Consider the following 24,793-nt stretch of genomic DNA (forward strand, 5'->3'; position numbering starts at 1 on the left):
CCTGGTGCTCCCTGGACTAATCATGGTGGTGATTTATAAACCAGCTGGGTTTTCATTGGCAGATCAGTGTATCACTGTGATGTTGGCTTCTTTCTCTTTTTTCTCTTTTTCCTCTCTCTCTCTCTCTCTCTCCCTCCCTCCCTCTCCCCCCTCTCTCTCCCTCTCTCATGAGGCAGCTGTTTACTGTTGGCATGGACTTAAAACCCTTGAGTCCACCTGTCACGGTCACGCAGGTGCTCTGGACTTCAGGATAAAAGCGTTGAGCGTCATAAAGGCCTTGACTGTTCTATTGGAGTCAGGCAGGATTCTAAATTCTAAACAGTCCATATTCACAGGTCATTCCGATCCTGAGCTTCCAGGCCCAGGTAACGTTTGCTCTGCAGAACACGTCTGCTGAGCTGCAGGACCAGAGGACCCTCACAGCGAGTCAGGGACAGCCCGGGCCAGCTGACACCCTCCCTGGGTGATGCACTGCTCCAGGGCTGTCAGCACTGGCACAGTCTGGATGGGTCAATTCCAGACCACGGGGTGTGTCCTTTCTCCTGGCCAACACCATCCCATGAAGAAACACCCAACCCCCCCCCACCCCCAAACACAACATGCCTGCGTTTCATTTCCAAATAACATTCATACTGACTTACAGGACATGCTGCACCATGTCAAACTTGCAGACATTGACTGTAAACCTGTGCTTTAAATGAAAGATGGTTTTTTCCCCCCTTCAGCGAACGGCCTGGAATGTTTCCATTTAAGGCTCAGATATCCAGAGACAGAGGGCTTGCAAACACGGTCCAAATTAGATTTATACCACACACGTGATTGGCTTTCCAAAGCCTACGCAGCAAAGGGCTGCGTGTCTGTCCTTCCTCCCTCTCCCTTGTATGGAATAATAAAATAATAATACTACGAACGCTAATTTAAATTAAAAAAGCCCAAAAACCCAGCTCTCCGCGTGAAGAATCAGATTTTACGGGGTGATCACTTGTCCGGCGTAACAGGAGCTCGACGTGCGGCTCAAAGAAATCCAAGAGGTATGTGAGCAGCGTTTTATCCGCAGGTCCGTGGGAGGCCGATGGAAACGGGTTACGGGGCACGCAGACGCCGCTTCCTTTCGTGCGTACTTCTCATTGCTCGTCTCTCCTTGAGTATCTAAACCGACGCCGATTAATATTCATTTCTCGCGGCAGTACGTGGTAAGTGCACGCGGTATTACTGAAGAACGCATCGTGTTGTGTATAATTAAAAAAGGGAGTAATTAAATATTTTTAATGTGTTGCTGTGGCGTCTCGTTGCGATCGCGTGCTTTGAGAGCATCTTCACCCATCTTTTTTTTTTTTTTGGCGCCATGAGAGAGAGAGAGAACATATGGGCTCGCTAATTAAGAACGTGACACTGCGCATTAAGCCAGCTACACTGGGCATGCGTTAGTCACCGCTCGTTTATAGCCTCCCATTTCACCCAGGCGTCCGTCGCGTGCGCCAGTACGTGTTACTGAGGAGCTGTGTTTGTGCTGAAACTCCACTCCTTCTCCACACCTTTTCAGCATTACAAGCAATGTATATTTCAAAAGGTTTTTCTGTTTAGTACTAACTCTTTTTTCTTTTTGTTTTTTTGCATTCCCATTTTTAGAGAAAGAAACTTAGTGCACAAAGGCCAGTAAGCTTTGGTCCAAATAGACTATAATGTATCAGGAACCTTTCACTATCGTTCTGATGGAAAAACTACAGCAGCCAGGCCACCTGTTCAGGGCAGTCTTTCTCAGGTACTGTTAACCCCTTCTCCCCCATGCCTGCGGGTTATTCAAGGTTTTGGTCATTTACCTTCACTGGCATCACCTGGCTGCATACCTGAAAGAAAACCCCCCATTTAACCCTCCGAAGAGTAGGTCTGTTGGAATGTTCATGCGATTGGTTGCCGCCACCCGGAATCCCAGGTGGTGGCAAACCATTGGCCAATAATGTTGCCAAGAGACAGGGTATGCCCCGCCCCATTCCCTTACCCCACGGCAACTCTTCTGCTCGATTGGGGTAGGTGGGGGGCACCCTTGTCGCACCCTTGAGCCTTCAGGAAATGTCCAGCTGTGAAATCGATTGCTTGCAAAAAAACATAAATATATATATATATATATATAAACACTGTAAGTTGCCGTGGCGACACTGTTGGGATTCCCTTACCAGCGGGTGTCAAGTGTCCCCTGTAATGGCCCGGCTCTGGAAAACCCCGCTGGTCACATCGCTCCCACATGGCAGGATCCGAGGCGTGGGAGTGTACGCTGAGGTGTGGGAGTGTACGCTGAGGCGTGAGAGTGATCTGAGGCGTGGGAGTGTACGCTGAGGCGTGAGAGTGATCTGAGGCGTGGGAGTGTACGCTGAGGCGTGGGAGTGTACGCTGAGGCGTGGGAGTGATCTGAGGTGTGGGAGTGATCTGAGGTGTGAGAGTGTACGCTGAGGCGTGAGAGTGATCCGAGGCGTGAGAGTGTACGCTGAGGCGTGGGAGTGTATGCTGAGGTGTGGGAGTGATCTGAGGCGTGGGAGTGTACGCTGAGGCGTGAGAGTGTACGCTGAGGCGTGGGAGTGTACGCTGAGGCGTGGGAGTGATCTGAGGCGTGGGAGTGTACGCTGAGGCGTGGGAGTGTATGCTGAGGCGTGGGAGTGTACGCTGAGGTCGTGAGAGTGTACGCTGAGGCGTGAGAGTGATCCGAGGCGTGGAGTGTACGCTGAGGGCGTGAGAGTGATCCGAGGCGTGAGAGTGTACGCTGAGGCGTGAGAGTGTACGCTGAGGCGTGAGAGTGATCCGAGGCGTGGGAGTGTATGCTGAGGCGTGGGAGTGTACGCTGAGGTGTGAGAGTGTACGCTGAGGCGTGGGAGTGATCTGAGGTGTGGGAGTGTACGCTGAGGCGTGGGAGTGTACGCTGAGGCATGAGAGTGTACGCTGAGGCGTGGGAGTGATCTGAGGTGTGGGAGTGTACGCTGAGGTGTGAGAGTGTACGCTGAGGCGTGGGAGTGATCTGAGGTGTGAGAGTGTACGCTGAGGCGTGAGAGTGTACGCTGAGGCGTGGGAGTGTATGCTGAGGCGTGGGAGTGATCTGAGGTGTGAGAGTGTACGCTGAGGCGTGGGAGTGTACGCTGAGGCGTGAGAGTGTACGCTGAGGCGTGGGAGTGTACGCTGAGGCGTGAGAGTGTACGCTGAGGCGTGAGAGTGATCCGAGGCGTGGGAGTGTACGCTGAGGCGTGAGAGTGATCCGAGGCGTGAGAGTGTACGCTGAGGCGTGAGAGTGTACGCTGAGGCGTGAGAGTGATCCGAGGCGTGGGAGTGTATGCTGAGGCGTGGGAGTGTACGCTGAGGTGTGAGAGTGTACGCTGAGGCGTGGGAGTGATCTGAGGTGTGGGAGTGTACGCTGAGGCGTGGGAGTGTACGCTGAGGCGTGGGAGTGTATGCTGAGGCGTGGGAGTGTACGCTGAGGCGTGGGAGTGATCTGAGGCGTGGGAGTGTACGCTGAGGTGTGAGAGTGTACACTGAGGCGTGAGAGTGTACGCTGAGGCGTGGGAGTGTACGCTGAGGCGTGGGAGTGATCTGAGGCGTGGGAGTGTACGCTGAGGCGTGGGAGTGTATGCTGAGGCGTGGGAGTGTACGCTGAGTCGTGAGAGTGTACGCTGAGGCGTGAGAGTGATCCGAGGCGTGGGAGTGTACGCTGAGGCGTGAGAGTGATCCGAGGCGTGAGAGTGTACGCTGAGGCGTGAGAGTGATCCGAGGCGTGGGAGTGTATGCTGAGGCGTGAGAGTGTACGCTGAGGTGTGAGAGTGTACGCTGAGGCGTGGGAGTGATCTGAGGTGTGGGAGTGTACGCTGAGGCGTGGGAGTGTATGCTGAGGCGTGGGAGTGATCTGAGGTGTGGGAGTGTACGCTGAGGTGTGAGAGTGTACGCTGAGGCGTGGGAGTGTACGCTGAGGCGTGAGAGTGTACGCTGAGGCGTGGGAGTGATCTGAGGTGTGAGAGTGTACGCTGAGGCGTGAGAGTGTACGCTGAGGCGTGGGAGTGTATCCTGAGGCGTGGGAGTGATCTGAGGTGTGAGAGTGTACGCTGAGGCGTGGGAGTGTACGCTGAGGCGTGAGAGTGTACGCTGAGGCGTGGGAGTGTACGCTGAGGTGTGGGAGTGATCTGAGGTGTGAGAGTGTACGCTGAGGCGTGAGAGTGTACGCTGAGGCGTGGGAGTGATCTGAGGTGTGGGAGTGTACGCTGAGGTGTGGGAGTGTACGCTGAGGCGTGAGAGTGTACGCTGAGGTGTGGGAGTGTACGCTGAGGTGTGGGAGTGTACACTGAGGCGTGAGAGTGTACGCTGAGGTGTGGGAGTGATCTGAGGCGTGGGCGTGTACGCTGAGGCGTGAGAGTGATCTGAGGCGTGAGAGTGTACGCTGAGGCGTGAGAGTGTACGCTGAGGCGTGGGAGTGATCTGAGGCGTGAGAGTGTACGCTGAGGCGTGAGAGTGTACGCTGAGGCGTGGGAGTGTACGCTGAGGCGTGAGAGTGTACGCTGAGGCGTGAGAGTGTACACTGAGGCGTGAGAGTGTACACTGAGGCGTGGGAGTGTACGCTGAGGCGTGGGAGTGATCTGAGGCGTGGGAGTGTACGCTGATGTGTGAGAGTGTACGCTGAGGCGTGGGAGTGTACGCTGAGGCGTGAGAGTGATCTGAGGCGTGGGAGTGTACGCTGAGGCGTGGGAGTGTACGCTGAGGCGTGGGAGTGTACGCTGAGGCGTGAGAGTGATCTGAGGCGTGGGAGTGTACGCTGAGGCGTGGGAGTGTACGCTGAGGTGTGAGAGTGTACGCTGAGGCGTGGGAGTGTACGCTGAGGCGTGGGAGTGTACGCTGAGGTGAGAGAGTGTACGCTGAGGCGTGGGAGTGTACGCTGAGGCGTGGGAGTGTACGCTGAGGCGTGGGAGTGATCTGAGGTGTGAGAGTGTACGCTGAGGCGTGAGAGTGTATGCTGAGGCGTGGGAGTGATCTGAGGTGTGAGAGTGTACGCTGAGGCGTGGGAGTGTACGCTGAGGCGTGAGAGTGTATGCTGAGGCGTGGGAGTGATCCGAGGCGTGAGAGTGTACGCTGAGGTGTGAAAACGCCCTGCGGTGAAGTTAAAGGGGACACTGGAGCTCCCGGATTTTAAATGGAAGGGGTGCTGGGTGTTAAAGCGGGGGTGGAGTGGGGGGGGGTGTGGCGGGAGTGGTGTTGGAGGGGTTGGCAGGAGTGGTGGCGGGGGGGGAGGTTGGCAGGAGTGGTGGGGGGGGTTGGCAGGAGTCGGGGGGTGGCTGGCTGTACTGATGCTGTCGGGGTGTAATAGAAGAAAACTACTCTGGGTCTGTTCAGAGGGCACTCAGAGATTCAGATTTACTTGTTGTGGGGCAGGAGGGGGTGTCATGGGATACGTGTTTGGAAGCCTACCCCTCCATAATTGGAGAGCTTATTGGAGAGCGCCAGACAAAACTGCCCCCGATCCCCCCTGGTGACAGCCTCTCCCCGAGGGGAACGATCAGTGACAGCAGCTGGGCTCTCATGGGGAACAATCTGCCAATCTGGCATCTCCGCGTCCACCCACGCTGTCCACCTTGAACCCCGACAGTCACAGGCTGTTTTATTGACTACCCCCCCCCCCCCTTCCCCAGCCCCCCTCCCTCCTAAAACCACTGCCTCCCCAATCTCCCACCCCACCCCCGCTCACACCTTCAACAGCTCATCTCCTCCTCCATTCTGATATCGCCCTGATTCCATCATCAAACGACCCTTTGATCAGGATGGCCGGTGCTGTCCTCCATTCACCCGGAACAAACTTCCATAATCACTTTTTTTTTTCTTTTTTAAAAAGAACAATTTTTGTCACTTTTTTTGTTGTCATTTTACACCATAATGGGTTAAAAAGGAGAGGCTAAAAAGGGCCTGGTCGCCTAATTCGGGAGGGTTTTTGTGACAAGGAGTAACAAACAATGCCGTCGTACTAGTGTGGACTATAGATGCGGAGTGGCCTTGGCGTGATCCACCCAGGTTCTGGTTAAGCGTTGTCATGGTGACTCAATGCTAGGAGCGCAGGCAGTTAGATTAGATTAGCGTGTCAGTGGCCGGGCTGCCGGCCGGCTGTTCCAGAGAGCAGGAGCTCCGCCCTTTTTTGCCCTGTTGTGCTGTTGGGACGGGTGGTTACGGGACAGGGGGTTCAGATGCGCCCACCCCCCCCCCCCCCCACCCCCCACACTCTCAGTCTTTCACACTTTAGACGCCGCCACTGGGACTCCAACCGGGGCCCCAACAGAGCCTCTCCAGGAGCCACCTGCCACGCCCAGACTGCCCCCCCTCCCCCCACAAACGTCCCAATGGGGGAGATGGGGGGTCCAGCTGTCACCTCATTCCCGCCAGCTCATTTGGGGCGCAGCGCTGGGATTGAGCTGCCGGCTTTGCTAATGTTTGTTTTGGACTGCCACTGGAGTCAAATGGGGGGGGGGATGGGGAGAGGGGTGGGGGGGCGACTAAGGGAGAATCCGACCATCCGAAATAGAAATTTAAACACGGCGCGGGGGGCAGGCGAGCAGCACCGTGGAGTGGGACGGGACGGGACGGCCCGGCGATCCCAAAAACGACAGCGGGGACGGTGTTGGGGCTCAGGTGAAAGTGGACACCTGTTCACCTGTTAAGCAGGATGGCAGTGGCACCAGGTGCTGAGGTGGACTTCCTGTCCCAGGGGTCTCAGGTTCAGCGTTCATCCCTGGGCAGGTGGCCACAGATCGTACAGTAAACACGACGGCTTCACTACACCAATAAAAAAAATGTTTGAAGTTGAGTTATGAACTCCAGAAACCTGCCATACCGTCGTGGAATATCTGTATCACTCTGGGGCATATTCAGAACCCACTGCGTCACTCTATTTCTCTGAGCTGTCGTCCCGTGAAATTTGGGAGTGGGTAACCTGGAGCGGTGCCGGTTCTCAGTCCCGGGGGGAGTACGAGTTTCCACGCCTTTGTGAGGGAGAGAGATCAGAAAGGAGGGGAGGCTCTTCTTCCCAGAGTCCTGCCTCTGCCTCTCGAAGTTCACGTCGGCTCCGTCCACGCTCCCCCCTCTCTCTCTCTTTTTTTTTTTTTTTGGGGAAGGCGCCAGAGAGCACAGAACGGCCTTCTCCGGGGGGACAGAATGTTCCCATCGCAGCTGGCTGCAAAGCCTGGGAGGGGGGCGGGGGGCGGGGAGGGGGGGGGCGGAAGAAAAAGAAGTCATGTTCAAGTGTCTCTCTGACAGATCGCTCATTGTCCGGGACCAGCTGGAGACCCAGCGGAGGCCGGCTTAAACAAGCAGCCTGTTAGGTAACCGGAATTTTTAAGGGGAGCTTTATCTTGTGAGCCCCGGCTGCCGGCCGTCCCGACTCCACGCCGCAGAATTCCGCCGAAGGTGACGACCACCTTTACCGTAAGGATGACTAATGGCGCAAGAGCCCAGCATGAGGCAACGGCTGAGGAGATGAAGTCTGTTTTGTTCCCTGACCTGCGTCATCATGTAAGGGAAGGAGCAGCGTGGCTGTGCCAACGCTGCCCCCTACTGGCTGGGATGCCCCCTGGTGCAGTACAATGGACATTGATTTCGGAGAAACAGCGCTTTCTCTCTCTCTCTCTCTCTCTCTCTCTGATCTGAATATCAGGAAAGGACACACTCAAAGTAAATCTATGTAAACGAGGCCTTAGTATTTGAATCGCTCATGAAACCACGAGGCTCCTGGCTGCCCCCCTGCCCACTGCCCCCCTCCCCAATTTTGGTTTGTTCCGTCGATGCTGGTCCCAGGCTATGTTACTATTTCAGAAAGGGAGGGTACTTTTTACAAGTCGGGTTCGGTTTTAACGGTGAAACCCAGCAGCCGTGATGCAGGTCTCAGGCCACCGGTGGTTTCCCGCTCTTTTACGGGGAAACCCAGGCGGGACACCGGGGGCTTTCCGTTGGCCGGTGGCAGTTAAATAATAAATAGTTACATTAAAGGCACTGACTGTGCGAGGTCTATTCCTGCTCAAGCCTCCATTTTACTGAAGCTCTGTTGGGGAAGGCAACTTTGTCAACAGCTAAGGGGTGTGGTTACGGTAGAAGTCGATTAGGAAAATAAAACCTCGCTAGTGAAGTAGCATACGTCAATGTAATCTGATTTTTAAAATATAAAAAAAATTCATTAATTCGACTATATCTGTGTTCTTTCGACAGGGTGCGCTCTTGCACGTTTATACTCGGTTTTTAGAGAATAACCAGCCATGGACAGTCTGGGCAGTGCCAACACGACGTTCGCTTTGGATCTCTTCCGAACCCTGAGCGACGTCGCCGGCGAGAGCAGAAACGTCTTCTTCTCACCGCTGAGCATCTCTTCGGCTCTGGCCATGGTCTATCTGGGGGCGAAAGGACACACCGCCGATCAAATGGCAAAGGTAGGCCACGTGAGAAGTTGGGCTGGCTCTGGCTTCCGCGGACTTCATCGTTTGATTGGCTTGACTGCTCACTTCACACGTGCGTACAGTGGCGTCGTGCGCAGACATCGGCCCAGATGCTCCGGCGTCGATCCAGCAGTTCGTTTGGGGTTATGTGTGGTTTAGTTTAGGGTTGCTCTTCGTCTCTGTAGCTACTGTAGCCTATGGCTTGGCAGGCTGAACATCTCGTCTCTTTACCTAATACCGTATAATGAAAGCGCACGGATCCATCGCCAATCTTCTTTTTAACCAAGACGGTGGTTCATGCAGCACATTCTTCAGTTGAGGTCTGTCGGTAAATATCCTTTGTTGCTACTGAGATCTCATTTTGTTGGTTTATTTGATATTTAATTTAAACAGATCGACAGACCCATTTGTCTTTTATCTCTCTAATCCCCCTCTCTCTCCCTCTCTCTCTGTTTCCCTCCATCTCCTCCACCTCCTCTCAACGTCTGTATCTCCTTCCCAGGTTCTTTGTTTCAATAAAGCCCAGAATGTTCACTCAGACTTCCAGGCTCTCAGCGCTGACATCAACAAACCGGCCGCCTCTTACCTCCTGAAACTCGCCAACCGTCTCTATGGAGAAAAGACCTTAAACTTCCTCCCGGTGAGGTCCACTTCCACTACACAGTTTGCCTTTCTCTTTTAGCTGGAAATCCCTCTTTCTTGCCCATTGCCTGCCCTACAAAAACAGGTACTGTAACTGTTGGAGGCTGATAGAGTTTGGAACTCTGTTGTAGGCATTCTTAGAATCCACACAGAAGTTCTACAGTGCAGACCTGGTGCCCTTGGATTTCATTGGTGCCTCAGAAGAGTCACGGAAGCAGATTAACCAATGGGTGGAGGAGCAGACAGAAAGTAAGACACCCAGAACAGATTATGAGAAACAGCGACCACTTCTGGCAGCACTGTTTCTTAAATCCAGAGCGTGCCATGGTCCGTCCTTCAGATTCTTCTGTGTTGCCCCCCAGGTAAAATCAAAGACCTTCTGAAACCAGGAACGGTTTCTGCTGTGACAAGGTTGGCTCTTGTGAACGCCATCTACTTCAAAGGGAGCTGGATGCACAAGTTTGACGGGAAGCGGACCAAAGAAATGCCCTTTAAAATCAGTCGAGTGAGTTTTCTTGCAAATGCCTTTGATAAAATATTTAGTGTTCTGAGTGCAATGGGCATGTGCAGGGTCGCAGTAAGCACAGTAAGTTGGGACCTCCTGCCTGAAAATGATGCATTAAAATTAAATCATTAAATTGTGTGTGCAGCAAGATATGCCACTGGTCAGGATAAGTCCCTAAAAAGGTGATGATTTCACCCCATTCTCCTCGAGTAGACATGTGTTCATATTTTCTATGTATGGAAACAGTTGCAGGCAACACAGTGATGGCAGTAACATCGTGAGCTTGTATCGCCCACCTTGACTGCGAGTCTTCCTGGTTAGGGAGCTGAACATGGAACCAAAAAAGTTAAGATCATTCATTTGGGGACCTGGCCATGAAATAAGATGGAGATTTTTTTTCGAGAGAAACTGGGAATGGGAGGAAGTTGTCGTATTTTTGCATTCATTCAAAAAGTAAATGTAAAACCAGACTTGTTTCCACAAAGTTAATGGCCATTTTGAGAAAGGGAGGAGAGACGTTATTTAAAATGGCGTTTATAAAATCTGATGAGTTGATTGATTCCTTTTGTCCTCCACTTGTCGTGCCAGTTTAATAGCAAACCGGTGCAGATGATGTTCCAGACGGACCAGTACCCGTACAGGTACATCCCAAAATACAGACTGCAAGTCCTTGAGATTCCGTACCAGGAGGACGAGCTGAGCATGTTCATTCTGCTGCCCAGGTCATCCATCTTTGGCAATGCACTCAAAAAGGTAACAGCTTACCTGGGGTAATTTATGACACATAACTAACTTTTTTTTAATTGACAAGAAAAGGAAATGTAATTACCAAATCCAGGTGCTACCACATTGAAATGTACAACGTTGATGCATATCAACACCCCCCCTCCCCCCCTCCCCCCCTCCCCCCTCTGCACACACCAGCTTGAGAAAGAGCTCACTCTGGAGAACATTGACAGCTGGACAGACAGGAAAAACATGGAAAGAGGCATAGACATCTGCGTTCGCCTGCCCAGATTCAAGCTGGAGGAGGACTACGAGCTGAACACGCCCCTGGGGCGCCTGGGCATGAGCGACGTTTTCGACGCCGGGCGGGCGGACCTGACGGGGATGAACGGGCAGGGGGGGCTCTACCTCTCCGCCGTGGTCCACAAGGCGTTCGTGGAGGTGAACGAGGAGGGCACGGAGGCGGCGGTAGCTAGCGCAGAGTATGTGACGTACAGCCTTTTCCAGCAGTATAAAAAATTCACCGCCGATCACCCCTTCCTCTTCTTCATCCAGCACAACCAGTCCCGCAGCATCCTCTTCCTCGGGAGATTCTGTTCCCCGTAAAAAAAGGAGAACCTGAGAACTTGGATGCAGTATTTTTTTTTCAAGGCAAGGCTGAGGAAAAATCGTTGGTTTGAATCTGGGCAGAACGCATAAATCTGTGTCCTGGATGTGTTCGAGATCTGAATTGTGTTTCAGTCTTAGTAGAGTTCATTTGCTTTAGCGCTTAATGACGTTACCTATATATGCTGACCGGTCTGGGAATGTTATTGCCCCAGGTCTGGTGCTGTTACTCATATAAATGTTCTCCCACAGTGCTAAATGAGTAGTAATGGTAGCCTCACCTCCCTAGCCCTGGAGCAACTCCGTCAGATTACAGGCGCCCTTCTGTTCACTTCCATTCAGTTTTATTTGTATAGTGCTTTTAACAGAGAGTCTCACAAGTCCTTTGCAGTGGAGACTGGAGATGCAAAAGAACACTGGGCAAAAAAAACAGGCCTGAAAAAAAACAAAAAAAAAACAGGGGCGACATAGCTCAGGAGGTAAGACCGGTTGTCTGGCAGTCGGAGGGTTGCCGGCTCAAACCCCGCCCTGGGCGTGTCGAAGTGTCCTTGAGCAAGACACCTAACCCCCAACTGCTCTGGTGAATGAGAGGCATCAGTTGTAAAGCGCTTTGGATAAAAGCGCTATATAAATGCAGTCCATTTGCCATTTACCATGAACCCACAAAAACAAAATCAGCAAGTGGGAAGAAAAACACTCAAACTTTGCAAATTTGCAGAAGGAACCTAGCTATAGAGACTCCTGTGTGTGGCCGGGGGTAGTTAAATTAGCTGGCAAAATTGGCAGTCCAAGCATAGAGTCCAGAGTAGGTCATTGTGCAATTCAGAGGACTGTGGTGATGCATGCAGTGGTGTCACTAGGGTTGGTGACACCCGGTACGGTCGACCATTGGTGTCACCCGATGTTGTCGACGGGGGTGGGGGGGGGGTGCTTTTGGAAGTTGTTGACGGTGGGGGGGCAAGGAATTGCGTGTTATGCATTCAGACGACAAAGCGCTTCTCGACACATTCATACTGTTAATTAAATCAACCGGCAGAAATTAGCTGTGTCCAGTCATTTCGGTGTCACCCCCCTCCGATGGTGCCACCCGGTCCGGTCCGCACCCCCCTAGTGACGCCTCAGGGTGCATCTAGGCCTCCAGCCTAAAGAAGTACGTTTTGAGCCTGTGTGTAATAGACAGAGGGTGTGTCTGAAGCCCAAAACGTGCAAAGGAAGATTATTCCATAAGACAGGAGCTCTGCAAGAGAAGGCTTTGCCTCCTGTTGCAATTTTACATATATTTGGAATTTCCAAATAGCCTTGTGAGCGAAACAATATTGGGTAGTGATGTCCAGGATGTATGTGCCATTTACAACTGTGTGTCAAACAGACTAAAAGTCAAATATCTCCAGTGTATTATACTGTATTAGCAACCCTGGAGAAACAGAAGTGTTCCAAGTGCCTTTCGCCGGGTTTAATCAAAGCGAATGCAGAACAAGTGTAAACCCCATATCAGCAATGTGATATGGCGTGTGCAGCACGTGACCAGTCTGTGTTCCCAGGACCCTCTTGACTCAGTTTTTTACAAATGTGCCGAGGAGTCAAATTTGTACAGTCACGCAGTCTGTTGACGCCGCACGCTAAAAACAGAGCACGCGCTGAATCTGCGGCTCGCTCCATGCCGTGCTCCTAACATTAGGTAAGAAAACTGCCGCTCCAAAGCCACGAAGCGTTTTCATTTGCGCAAGCTAGTGTACTATAGTGTACTGTTGCAATGGTAAAATGAGGAAAAATGCAATTGTTCAACACAAACCAGTTGGATTTCGATCACATTAAGTGCCCTACCATTTTCTCGCCAGCTAACTAGCTAATTACGAAGGCATTGGCACACTTTTGTTTTTTGTGAATGTTTAATTTTGTATGTGGTTATTCTATATACGTATGTACACTTAACGCAATGCAAAACATGTGCTGATGAGCCTGTCTCTGTTCTAAGTTTTATTTTAAATGTCTCTCCCAAGAGGGATATAGATCCGGTGAGGTGTTTTGTTGAAGTGAATTGAGCAGGCTTTGTGCAAATGCACACTCCGTTGTTTCTGTACAATCGCTGAAGAGCACGTGCTGCGTGTTTGGCTCGAACCGTGCTGTGCTCGTGAAAAAAACCTTTTATATTGAGGCTAGCCCGCATCCTTGCTGAGTGATGTCATCCCAGCAAAACAGATATAAAAAGTTCTCGCAGTGTAGCCTCCTTGTAGTGGCAATGTCATAGCATTCACAAAACATTCCAGTAACATTGTAAGAACAATTTTGTGTTTTGCTGAGATTCTGTCTGACTCCACAAGGCAATGAGAACATCCAAGAGGGTTCAGCTGTGGATTGCTTTTTTTTCTTTCTTTACCATATACCAATGCTGAAAGTTAAAGTTGTTTCTTCAATCTAAATGGGTACTGAATATTCAATATCCTTTCCTTAATGCTGAATTTAGTTATTTAGTATAAAGAAGGGAGTTGGTAATTGACGACCAATAAATCAAAATGTGCATGGGACATTTTGGACTGCAACAACATTTAATAGGTAATTTTTGCTTTGGTGTTGCTATTGCTACATCTTGATATCATTGGTGAGTACACACCCCAAATGTGTTTTATGAAGTTGTATGTAATTAAGGATTGTTTACGTAAGCATGCATTTGCATTGAATAATCCATTAATGTAACAGGCACTTGTACATCCCAACACACATACACATATATGGAGGTACTTGGATCTTGTTATGCTTTTGCTCACTGAATAAAATTCTCAGTTTGACAAAAACGTTGCAGGTTTGTCCAGAACGATGACAGTTCTTCACAGAACCGTGGCATCAGTTGGCCGACAGCAGTTTTAGGTTTAAAATTGAATTTTCATGACAGATAAACTGCATTAGCTGTAAATATGTTAAGCATATAACTGGCACTTGTGAGACCTAGCATATTGGATATTATTTTTGTGAAATGTTTGACCTTGTTATATGCATGTCATGGTCCTGTGTTCCTGTCTGTGTTTCCCTTGTTGGGCCGCCAGATGGCGGCACTTCTGTTTTGTGTCCTGCTCCCCTCCTGTTAATTGTATGATTGTTTCAATTGTCTCGTTATCCCATCATGGTTCCCACCTGTGTCTTGTTATCCCCTCCTTCTGGTTTGATTGTTTTTTGAGTTCACCTGTGTCTTGTTACCCCTTGTCTATTTAAGTTCTCTGTTCCCTTGACTCGGGTGCTGGTTCCTTGCGTGTGTTCTGCCTTGTGTTTGTTACCTGACATACATGTACCTGCCTGCTTGTGTTTGTTTCCCGACTGTATGTACCTGCTTGTTCCCTTGTGCTCTGCCTTCCCGTGTTCTGCCCCGCCTGTGTTTTTGAGTTCTTGTTGTTTTCTGTTTCGTTAGATTATTTTTTGAGTTTGTGTTTTAGCCCATTGTGGCCTTGTCTGTTCCTTGTTTGTTCACCTTGTGTTAGTAAAGTCTTTGTTAATTTTCCCTTTTGAGTTTGTGTTTTTTTTTTTCCCTCTGCGTTTGGGTCGCCCCTACCCGGACCGTCACAGAAGGAACCAGCCAGTGTGGGACCCAGCAGAGGTGTTTTTTTTTTTTTTTTTTTTTGTGTGTTTGTTTATCATGCCACCGGGGTGGTGGAGTGACCCGGAGGACTCGCCACCCAGCGACTGGGAGTCCCTCGCCCTTGAGCTTCCCAGTGCCCGGGGTGGGTGGTCACGGAGGCGCCGTGGTCGGGCTGCCTCCCGGTCGGCCAGACCTCCAGCTGCCCAGCCAGCGGTTCCCGGCCCTGCGTCATTCGAAGGGACTCGACTGGCGATCTTTCCAGGGCCCGGCCGCGGGGTCCCCCGGCCCGTCCAGCTGCCCAGCCTGGTTCCCTACGGCTGTGGTCTGTGCTCCTGTCCCCTGCCCAGCCCAGTCGGCAGGGCCCTCGGCCTGCTCCACCCCAAGTCCAGGAAGGGCCTTCACGGCCTGCTCTGCTCCAAGTCCCGGAGGGCCTTCACGGCCTGCTCTGCCTCAAGTCCCGGAGCGGCCTTCACGGCCTGCTCTGCCTCAAGTCCCGGAGCGGCCTTCACGGCCTGCTCTGCCTCAAGTCCCGGAGCGGCCTTCACGGCCTGCTCTGCCTCAAGTCCCGGAGCGGCCTTCACGGCCTGCTCTGCCTCAAGTCCCGGAGCGGCCTTCACGGCCTGCTCTGCCTCAAGCCCCGGAGCGGCCTTCACGGCCTGCTCTGCCTCAAGCCCGGAGCGGCCTTCACGGCCTGCTCTGCCTCAAGTCCCGGAGCGGCCTTCACGGCCTGCTCTGCCTCAAGTCCCGGAGCGGCCTTCACGGCCTGCTCTGCCTCAAGTCCCGGAGCGGCCTTCACGGCCTGCTCTGCCTCAAGTCCCGGAGCGGCCTTCACGGCCTGCTCTGCCTCAAGTCCCGGAGCGGCCGACACGGCCTGCTCTGCCTCAAGTCCCGGAGCGGCCCCAGAGCCACCTGGAGCCCGGAGAGGCTCCCAGATCCGCCTCGAGCCCCGGAGAGGCTCCCAGATCCGCCTCGAGCCCCGGAGAGGCTCCCAGATCCGCCTCGAGCCCCGGAGAGGCTCCCAGATCCGCCTCGAGCCCCGGAGAGGCTCCCAGATCCGCCTCGAGCCCCGGAGAGGCTCCCAGATCCGCCTCGAGCCCCGGAGAGGCTCCCAGATCCGCCTCGAGCCCCGGAGAGGCACCCAGAGCCGCCTCGAGCCCCGGAGAGGCCCCCAGAGCCGCCTCGAGCCCCGGAGAGGCCCCCAGAGCCGCCTCGAGCCCCGGAGAGGCCCCCAGAGCCGCCTCGAGCCCCGGAGAGGCCCCCAGAGCCGCCTCGAGCCCCGGAGAGGCCCCCAGAGCCGCCTCCAGCCCCGGAGGTCCCGCCTGCTCTGACCCTTCCGCGGAGGCCGCCTGCTACACCCAAGTTTCGGGCTTTACTTGTGCCTCAAGCCCCAGGGGGGCCTCCGCAGCTGCCTCGAGTCCCGGGGGGGCCTCCGGAGCCGTCCAGAGCTCCGGAGAGGCTTCCGGAGCCGTCCAGAGCTCCGGAGAGGCTTCCAGAGCCGTCCAGAGCCCCGGAGAGGACAACGGTCCCTTCTGTTGTCCCGCAGGGGCCGCCGCAGACTGCTCTGGCCGCCCCGCAGGCTAAGCCACCTGCCTTGCCCCCTAGCGTTCGTGCTCCCCCTGGCGTTCATGCTCCCCCTGGCGTTCATGCTCCCCCTGGCGTTCGTGCTCCCCCTGGCGTTCGTGCTCCCCCTGGCGTTCGTGCTCCCCCTGGCGTTCGTGCTCCCCCTGGCGTTCGTGCTCCCCCTGGCGTTCGTGCTCCCCCTGGCGTTCGTGCTCCCCCTGGCGTTCGTGCTCCCCCTGGCGTTCGTGCTCCCCCTGGCGTTCGTGCTCCCCCTGGCGTTTGTGCTCCCCCTGGCGTTCGTTCTCCCCCTAGCGTTCGTGCTCCCCCTAGTGTTCTCGCGCCCCCAGTGTCCGTTCTTCCCCTAGTGTTCTTGCTCTCCCTAGTGTCCACACCTTGCCCCCTGGCGTTCGTGCTCCCCCTGGCGTTCGTGCTCCCCCTAGTGTTCTCGCACCCCCAGTGTCCGTTCTTTCCCTAGTGTTCTCGCTCCCCCTAGTGTCCACACCTTGCCCCCTGGCGTTCGTGCTCCCCCTGGCGTTCGTGCTCCCCCTGGCGTTCGTGCTCCCCCTGGCGTTCGTGCTTCCCCTAGTGTTCTCACGCCCCCAGTGTCCGTTTTCCCTCTAGTGTTCCCCCTCCTCCAGGGTTCGTCCTTCCCCTGGTGTCGTCGCTCCCCGAGTGGTCGTCACTCCCCCGGTGTCCGTGCTCCCCCAGTGGTCGTCCCTCCCCGGTCTCGTCGCTCCCCCAGTGGTCGTCCCTCCCCGGTCTCGTCGCTCCCCCTGGTGTCCATTCTCCCTTTGGTGTCTGTCCTCCCAACCGTGTGTCCGTGTGTTCCCGGCCCCCTGTCTAATTGTCTGCCCGCCTGTTTGTCTGTTAGTCTACCCGTTTGTGTGTCAGCCAGTTTGTTGGCCTGTTTGTCTGCCCCCCAGGCCGTCAGCCCATCGGCCAACGTGTTTGCCCGCCTGTCTGCCTGTCTGTCTGTGTGCCAGTCCGCGTGTGTTTTGTCTTGTTTGCCTGTGTGTCAGTCCCTATGTCAGTTGTTGGGTTCCCCCTCGCCTTCCCTGTCTGCCTGTCCCTTTGTGTGTCCATCGGTGTCGCCGTGTGCCTCCCCGCCTGCTTGTCCCTGTGTCTGTCTTTTTAGGTCTCCCTATTGTGCCAGTATCTGGCAGTCTGTTTCCCCTCAGTCTTGTCCAACCCAGTCCAGTGTTGTCGTGCCCCGTCTCGTTGCTGTCCTGTGTCCACCTCGCCCCAGTCCAGTCCTGTATGTCTGCCTTGCCCCTGTCCCAGTCCCCCTGGTTTCCTGAGTTCCCCTGGTTTCCTGAGTCCCCCTGTCGCCCGAGTACGGGCCCTGAGTTTCCCCGAGTCGCCCGATGTGCGGGCCCTGAGTTTCCCCCGAGTCGCCCGATGTGCGGGCCCTGAGTTTCCCCGAGTCGCCCGATGTGCGGGCCCTGAGTTTCCCCGTGTCGCCCGAGTGCGGGCCAGCCCTGAGTCTCCCCGTGTCGCCCGATGTGCGGGCCCTGAGTCTCCCCGTGTCGCCCGATGTGCGGGCCTGAGTCTCCCCGTGTCGCCCGATGTGCGGGCCCTGAGTCTCCCCGTGTCGCCCGATGTGCGGGCCCTGAATTTCCCGTGTCGCCCGGGTTCTGCCCAGCCCTGAGTCTCCCCGTGTTGCCCGGGTCCTGCCCAGTCCCGAGTCCTGCTCCCCCGTCTGAGTCCAGTCCCGAGTCCTGCGTCCCGTTCTAGTCCTGAGTCCCGTCCTGTTCCTGTCCAGTCCTGTTTCTGCCCTGAGTCCTGTGTCCAGTCCTGTTCCTGTCCAGTCCTGTTCCTGTCGAGTCCTGTTTCCAGCCCCGAGTCCCTCTCCAGCCCCGAGTCCCTCTCCAGACCCGAGATCCCTTCCTGTCCACTCCAGCCCCGAGTCTTGTCTTGTTCCGTTCCTGTCCAGTCCAGCCCCGAGTCTTGTCTTGTTCCGTTCCTGTCCAGTCCAGCCCCGAGTCTTGTCTTGTTCCGTTCCTGTCCTGTTCCTGCCCCAGTTCTGTGTCCAGTCCCTGTTCCTGTCTGAGTCCTGTTCCCTCGTCAGAGTCCGGTCCAGAGTCTTGTTCCTGTGTTCTGTCCCTGTTGTCTTGTCCAGTCCTGAATCCGGTCTCCAGCCCCACCCTCTGTTGACTCCCTCCCTGGGTCGGCCTCCTGGGACGTCAGGAGCCGTCCCTTGGGGGGGGGGTACTGTCATGGTCCTGTGTTCCTGTCTGTGTTTCCCTTGTTGGGCCGCCAGATGGCGGCACTTCTGTTTTGTGTCCTGCTCCCCTCCTGTTAATTGTATGATTATTTCAATTGTCTCGTTATCCCATCATGGTTCCCACCTGTGTCTTGTTATCCCCTCCTTCTGGTTTGATTGTTTTTTGAGTTCACCTGTGTCTTGTTACCCCTTGTCTATTTAAGTTCTCTGTTCCCTTGACTCGGGTGCTGGTTCCTTGCGTGTGTTCTGCCTTGTGTTTGTTACCTGACATACATGTACCTGCCTGCTTGTGTTTGTTTCCCGACTGTATGTACCTGCTTGTTCCCTTGTGCTCTGCCTTCCCGTGTTCTGCCCCGCCTGTGTTTTTGAGTTCTTGTTGTTTTCTGTTTCATTAGATTATTTTTTGAGTTTGTGTTTTAGCCCATTGTGGCCTTGTCTGTTCCTTGTTTGTTCACCTTGTGTTAGTAAAGTCTTTGTTAATTTTCCCTTTTGAGTTTGTGTTTTTTTTCCCTCTGCGTTTGGGTCCCCCCTACCCGGACCGTCTCAATGCACCTTTCATGCATGTGGACTTTGAAACCTACTCTTGTGCAACTATTAAAATTGTAACTTTGGTGCAAACATTGGGAGGGGCACTTATGTGTAGAGTCTATAAACTGAAAATTAAATCAGTGCAGACTAAAGAACTAGATTATTTTTCTGTGCAAGGTTAACAACATTTCTGCTTTCTCACAAATTGAATGGAATTCATTAATTCAATTCAAATTTCAATTACAAAAACAACTCTGTGTACCACACTAACAGGACTGTTGGGATTTCTTCCATTTATTTTCAGGTCTACTTTAATGTATTACTGCAACTCTTTATTATAATATATATAATATAATTATAATACTGATCCATACAAAGGAGAGTTGATATCTCACTAAAATTAAAAACATTTGTGCGCTTGTTTTTTTTCTCAGTGAAAATTAAGTGCATCCATGAGCTATCGTACCAAAAATGATATTATTGTATGAGGAAATGCAAGTCACTTATTACTCCTTAAGTTATATAGTTACTGCAAAATACAAACCACATTGCTTTCCACCATATTGTCATACATCAGCTTTATAACACTTTAAGGCCTGTATAAAAAGTATGTACTGTATTTTCTTGGAAGTCAGCGCGTGACCTATAGGCCTACTTATTTTTTTGAAGGTTTCCACACCTTCGACATTATTTTCATTAAAGGGCATGTTCGATTGCTGTCATTAACGGGCGTAGTCGATACAACCTTTGCCCTGTTACCGCTGTTCAGTGATAGGCCTATTCCTGCTCAAGCCTCCATCTTACTGAAGCTCTATTGGGGAAGGCAGGTGAGCCCTATTGGGGAAGGCAGGTGGGCTCTATTGGGGAAGGCAGGTGAGCTCTATTGGGGAAGGCAGGTGAGCTCTATTGGGGAAGGCAGGTGAGCTCTGTTGGGGAAGGCAGGTGAGCTCTATTGGGGAAGGCAGGTGAGCTCTGTTGGGGAAGGCAGGTGAGCTCTGTTGGGGAAGGCAGGTGAGCTCTATTGGGGAAGGCAGGTGAGCTCTGTTGGGGAAGGCAGGTGAGCTCTGTTGGGGAAGGCAGGTGAGCTCTGTTGGGGAAGGCAGGTGAGCTCTGTTGGGGAAGGCAGGTGAGCTCTGTTGGGGAGTCAGGTGAGCTCTGTTGGGAAGGCAGGTAGCTCTGTGAAGGCAGGTGGCTCTGTTGGAAGGCAGGCTCTATTGGGAGGCAGGTGAGCTCTGTTGGGAAGGCAGGTGAGCTCTGTTGGGGGAAAGGCAGGTGAGCTCTGTTGGGGAAGGCAGGTGGCTCTATTGGGGAAGGCAGGTGAGCTCTGTTGGGGAAGGCAGGTGAGCTCTGTTGGGGAAGGCAGGTGAGCTCTATTGGGGAAGGCAGGTGGGCTCTATTGGGGAAGGCAGGTGGGCTCTATTGGGGAAGGCAGGTGAGCTCTGTTGGGGAAGGCAGGTGAGCTCTGTTGGGGATGTCAGGTGAGCTCTGTTGGGGAAGGCAGGTGAGCTCTGTTGCAGGTGAGTCATTAACGGGCGTAGTCGATACAACCTTTGCCCCGTTACCGCTGTTCAGTGATAGGCTACACACACCTTGCTTAAACACACATAGTCTTTGTCTGGCTGCGAAGAGGAACTGGGCTAATTTGCGCTGTAGGTAAGTATGGATGTACAGGCTAAATTAGACCTACGGTATCGTGTCAGTTATTGATATTTCATTCAACAAGTTTTCTTTTAATGTTCTAATTAATAAATGCATATTGTATAGCCGTGTGAGAGCTGGCTGTTTCTGTGGCTTGTTTAATGAATTGCGTTATTGCTCAGTCATTCAGACTTATTTCTTTTTGTGTTTGTTTTTTGTTTGCTGCATATGAATATAAGGTTCAACATTTCTGTTAAAAAGGGTTTTGTTCTTTTGGCTTATTGGCATACAGTTGTGTGGGTGAAGTAAAAATTGTATGGCTATTTTGTATTGTTTTTCACCACGCACTACGCGTAAAATATTGGATAGGCTGCCTTGTGTAGGCTACGCGACCGTTGCTCGCAAATGGTAGCCTATGCTTATTGTTTTCTCCGTGCATCTTCTAATGTTGAGTACGTCGAAACGCATAAATTATTCAGGAGTAATCAGACATGCCCGGGTGTACAGATTTTTTTATTTATTTATTTATAGAATATTTTACCCGGAAGAAAGCTCCACGCAGCAGCGTACTTTCGTTTTCGCTGATACGATTTTTTCATTTTCGTTTATACTCGGTTTTTAGAGAATAACCAGCCATGGACAGTCTGGGCAGTGCCAACACGACGTTCGCTTTGGATCTCTTTCGAACCCTGAGTGACGCCGGTGCGTGCGGAAACGTATTCTTCTCACCGCTGAGCATCTCTTCGGCTCTGGCCATGGTCTATCTGGGGGCGAAAGGAAACACGGCCGATCAAATGGCAAAGGTAGGCCACGTGAGAAGTGGGTTGGCCGGGCTGCCGTAGAGTTCATTGCTTGATTGACTTAAGGTTGCTTTGCTTTACTTAAGGTTGCTTTGCACGCGCAATAGCATTGCGCGAATGTTTCAGAAACGTTCCCAGAATAGTCAAGGTCGGCGCACGTGAGCTGCGTTTGGTTTCGCCTCACCCACAGTGTGCGTCTCCATTAGCTTAGTGTAGCCAGTAAGGCAGGCTGGATGACCTATCCGTCTGTTTACCAAAGGAGCGCGTGGATGCGTCACCGTCAGATTTATCTTTTTAACGAGTGCAGTCATGCGTAAGGACGCACAATGTCTGCATTTTTCCAGTTGAGGTGTGTAGGTAACTCATTGTTCTGAGGAATATAGCCTTGTAGTTGCACAAGGACCTTTATAATGTTGTGTGGGTGCTTTTTCCAGCTACCACTTGAGCTGAACTGCTCATAATCAAAATGACCACTGCTCTGTACAGGGCCCTAAAATAGTCATGAATTCTGACATCTCAGATTTACCCCTGTACTACCCATTGATATCTCATTATGTTGGTTTACTGAATATAAATGTGGGCAGTTGCACAGACCCATTTGTTATCTCTCTCTCTTTCCCTCCACCTCCTCTCCCTCCTCTCAACGTCTGTATCTCCTTCCCAGGTTCTTTGTTTCAATAAAGCCCAGAATGTTCACTCAGACTTCCAGGCTCTCAGCGCTGACATCAACAAACCGGCCGCCTCTTATCTCCTGAAACTCGCCAACCGTCTCTATGGAGAAAAGACCTTCAACTTCCTCCCGGTGAGGTCCACTTCCACTACACAGTTTGCCTTTCTCTTTTGTCTGGATATCCCTCTTTCTTGCCCATTGCCTGCCCTACAAAAACAGTTTCTGTAACTGTTGGAGTCTGATAGAGTTTGGAACTCTGTTGTAGGCATTCTTAGAATCCACACAGAAGTTCTACAGTGCAGACCTGGTGCCCTTGGATTTCATTGGTGCTTCAGAAGAGTCACGGAAGCAGATCAACCAATGGGTGGAGGAGCAGACAGAAAGTAAGACACCCAGAACAGATTATGAGAAACATCGACCACTTCTGTCAGCACTGTTTCTTAAATCCAGAGCGTGCCATGGTCCGTCCTTCAGATTCTTCTGTGTTGCCCCCCAGGTAAAATCAAAGACCTTCTGAAACCAGGAACGGTTACTACTATGACAAGGTTGGCTCTTGTGAACGCCATCTACTTCAAAGGGAGCTGGATGCACAAGTTTGACGAAAAGCAGACCCAAGAAATGCCCTTTAAAATCAATCAAGTGAGTTTTCTTGCAAATGCCCTAAGTAAAATATGTTGAGTGAAATATGAATATATAGGATCACGATGAAGTAGGGTCCTCCTTTCTGAAAATTGTGCGTTAAAAATAATATGATTAAATTGTGTGTGTGCAGTGGGAGATGTGTTTTGGAAGCCACTAGTTAGGATTAGTTAGGCAGTGCCAGACTGAGGGCGAAAATACCACAACTGTTGTTTTTTTACGTTCATTAAAAAACGGAAAGCGCAAAACGAGACTTGCTTGAAGGCCCTCTTGTCGGGAGGAAAGGAGGGAGAAAAATGTGATTTAAAATGGATTTTATTAAATGAACACATCTGATACGTCCACTTGATCCTTTTTTTCCTTTTTGTTCCTCCTTCCCCTTGTGGTACCAGAACGAGAGTAAGCCGGTGCAGATGATGTTCCAGATGAAGAAGTTCCCCTTCAACTACGTCCCCGAGCACAAGCTGCAGGTCCTGGAGCTGCCGTACCAGGGGCAGGAGCTGAGCATGTTCATCCTGCTCCCGGAGGAGTCCCCGGACGGCAGCGCGCTCAAAAAGGTAGCGGGCTCTTGGTGTTGTTGGACGGGCGACCACTAGGTGGCACACCTTTTAGATGCGAAGCACCTCGTGGACATTGGGAGTTCATCCCAGTCACTTATTTCACGCGTCCTTGTCTCCGGGGTCCTGGCCTGACCTGGAAACTGATCGAGGGTCGCCACGGTGAAGGAGCTCAGAGGCTCCTGAAGGACGCTTCAGCAAGTGTGTATCAGTAGTGAATCTACAGAAAATATTTTTTTTTAAATATTGAAGTACTTCATAATATTTATGGGCAAATATACAAATAATTACCGCTTTCAGATATTGAAGTGTATTCTTTTATGAAAAAAATGTTTTCAAAACACTTCACGTATTTACAATATGTTGTGGCGTGTCCTGATTGCTCAATGGTTAAGATGATGGACTTCACCCCCCCCCCCACCCCCAACTCCCCCTTCTCTCTCCGCACACACCAGCTGGAGAAGGAGCTCACTCTGGAGAAGATCGACAGCTGGACGAGCAGGAGCAACATGAGCACCAATGCAGAGGTCAGGGTTCACCTGCCCAGATTCAAGCTGGAGGAGGACTACGAGCTGAACACGCCCCTGGGGCGCCTGGGCATGAGCGACGTTTTCGACGTCGGGCGGGCGGACCTGACGGGGATGAACGGGCAGGGGGGGCTCTACCTCTCCGCCGTGGTCCACAAGGCGTTCGTGGAGGTGAACGAGGAGGGCACGGAGGCGGCGGCGGCCACGGCGGGCATGATCAGCTTCTGCATGCTGATGGAGGAGAACTTCACCGCCGATCACCCCTTCCTCTTCTTCATCCGCCACAACCAGTCCCGCAGCATCCTCTTCCTCGGGAGATTTTCCTCTCCGTAAAAAAAAATTAAATCGGATTGGCGTGTGTTTGTAGCCCAAAATTAAGGAAATTTTTTTTGCTAATTCTGGACTTTTTTTTTTTTTTTTTTGCTCTGCATGTTTTTTCATTTTCTTGGGGTTATTCTCTTGGACTGCTCTACCTGAATACCCCTTCTGCCGGGCTTGCTGTGAATGTCATCATCATGTGACAGGACCGTTACATACGAGCGGCTGTCTGTTAGGGCTGGGCCATATGGACAAAATCAAATATCACGATATTTTTGACCAAATGCCTCGATTTCGTGATGATATTGTGGGGATGACTATTGGTACTTTCACAAAATTACACTGAGATTTTTGATAAATAATCATCAGTAATGCCTATGTAATAACCTAGTGGGTAAAGGCAAATAATAGAACAGCTAGAACAGTCAGGTAGGTTCAGAAAATGACATCACTTTACTGTAATGCTGCCTTCAAAACCAGGAATAGACAACACTTATGCCATATTACGATATACAAAATCCCAGACGATATGTAGTCTCATCACAATATCGATAATCGTAATATCGTAATCGTAATATCGATATATTGCCCAGCTTTTGAAACATTCTTCTGTGGCACCCTTCTGTGGTTTTCAGTATGGAAATCCCACCAATAAAACCATATACAATAAGAAGACTGCTAGCTGTCCTGTGGTACTGTGTGGACTGTGATGGGTATATTGGCCGCTGGCTTGCAGTCGAGTGGACACACATTTCAGCTGTAGGTTGTGTGTGTGAATGTGGCAAAACAGCTACTCCACATGCTCATTTGGGGATTAAAAAAGTGTGTGTGTGTGTGTGTGTGTGTGTGT

The 24,793-nt window shown here is 52.0% G+C and overlaps 2 protein-coding genes across 5 annotated transcripts; both read left to right on the plus strand.

Moving 5' to 3' along the window:
• The first annotated feature begins 828 nt into the window (after nucleotides 1-828).
• Nucleotides 829-14,404, plus strand: LOC135254004 (leukocyte elastase inhibitor A-like). 2 transcript variants are annotated; one of them, XM_064333925.1, is made up of 7 exons: nucleotides 829-1,031; nucleotides 8,212-8,429; nucleotides 8,938-9,075; nucleotides 9,209-9,326; nucleotides 9,440-9,582; nucleotides 10,171-10,335; nucleotides 10,507-14,404. In XM_064333925.1, the coding sequence occupies exons 2-7, from the start codon at nucleotides 8,259-8,261 to the stop codon at nucleotides 10,912-10,914; spliced, it is 1,143 nt and encodes a 380-aa protein (XP_064189995.1). In that variant the 5' UTR covers nucleotides 829-1,031; nucleotides 8,212-8,258; the 3' UTR covers nucleotides 10,915-14,404. The 2 variants fall into 2 exon arrangements, with proteins under 2 accessions (XP_064189995.1, XP_064189996.1); XM_064333926.1 differs by having other exon boundaries at nucleotides 10,599-14,404.
• On the plus strand, nucleotides 12,456-24,618 carry LOC135254005 (leukocyte elastase inhibitor-like). Of its 3 annotated transcripts, none has more exons than XM_064333928.1 (7): nucleotides 12,456-12,592; nucleotides 21,055-21,235; nucleotides 21,897-22,034; nucleotides 22,168-22,285; nucleotides 22,399-22,541; nucleotides 22,934-23,098; nucleotides 23,554-24,618. In XM_064333928.1, the coding sequence occupies exons 2-7, from the start codon at nucleotides 21,068-21,070 to the stop codon at nucleotides 23,956-23,958; spliced, it is 1,137 nt and encodes a 378-aa protein (XP_064189998.1). In that variant the 5' UTR covers nucleotides 12,456-12,592; nucleotides 21,055-21,067; the 3' UTR covers nucleotides 23,959-24,618. The 3 variants fall into 3 exon arrangements, with proteins under 3 accessions (XP_064189998.1, XP_064189999.1, XP_064189997.1); XM_064333929.1 differs by lacking the exon at nucleotides 12,456-12,592 and adding an exon at nucleotides 20,297-20,447; XM_064333927.1 differs by lacking the exon at nucleotides 12,456-12,592 and having other exon boundaries at nucleotides 20,965-21,235.
• The last annotated feature ends 175 nt before the right edge of the window (nucleotides 24,619-24,793 follow it).

The sequence above is a fragment of the Anguilla rostrata genome, chromosome 4, assembly GCF_018555375.3.
Source record: "Anguilla rostrata isolate EN2019 chromosome 4, ASM1855537v3, whole genome shotgun sequence".
Taxonomy (NCBI): Eukaryota; Metazoa; Chordata; class Actinopteri; order Anguilliformes; family Anguillidae; genus Anguilla; species Anguilla rostrata.

Bases quoted from the DNA above. Each gene is read 5' to 3' on its own strand.
- LOC135254004 (XM_064333925.1), top strand. From the start codon at position 8,259: ATGGACAGTCTGGGCAGTGCCAACACGACGTTCGCTTTGGATCTCTTC. The intron at 8,430-8,937 runs GTAGGCCACGTG...TCTCCTTCCCAG, and splicing joins CCGCCGATCAAATGGCAAAG to GTTCTTTGTTTCAATAAAGC. The intron at 10,336-10,506 runs GTAACAGCTTAC...TGCACACACCAG, and splicing joins TTGGCAATGCACTCAAAAAG to CTTGAGAAAGAGCTCACTCT.
- LOC135254005 (XM_064333928.1), top strand. From the start codon at position 21,068: ATGGACAGTCTGGGCAGTGCCAACACGACGTTCGCTTTGGATCTCTTT. The intron at 22,286-22,398 runs GTAAGACACCCA...GTTGCCCCCCAG, and splicing joins GGTGGAGGAGCAGACAGAAA to GTAAAATCAAAGACCTTCTG. The intron at 23,099-23,553 runs GTAGCGGGCTCT...CGCACACACCAG, and splicing joins ACGGCAGCGCGCTCAAAAAG to CTGGAGAAGGAGCTCACTCT.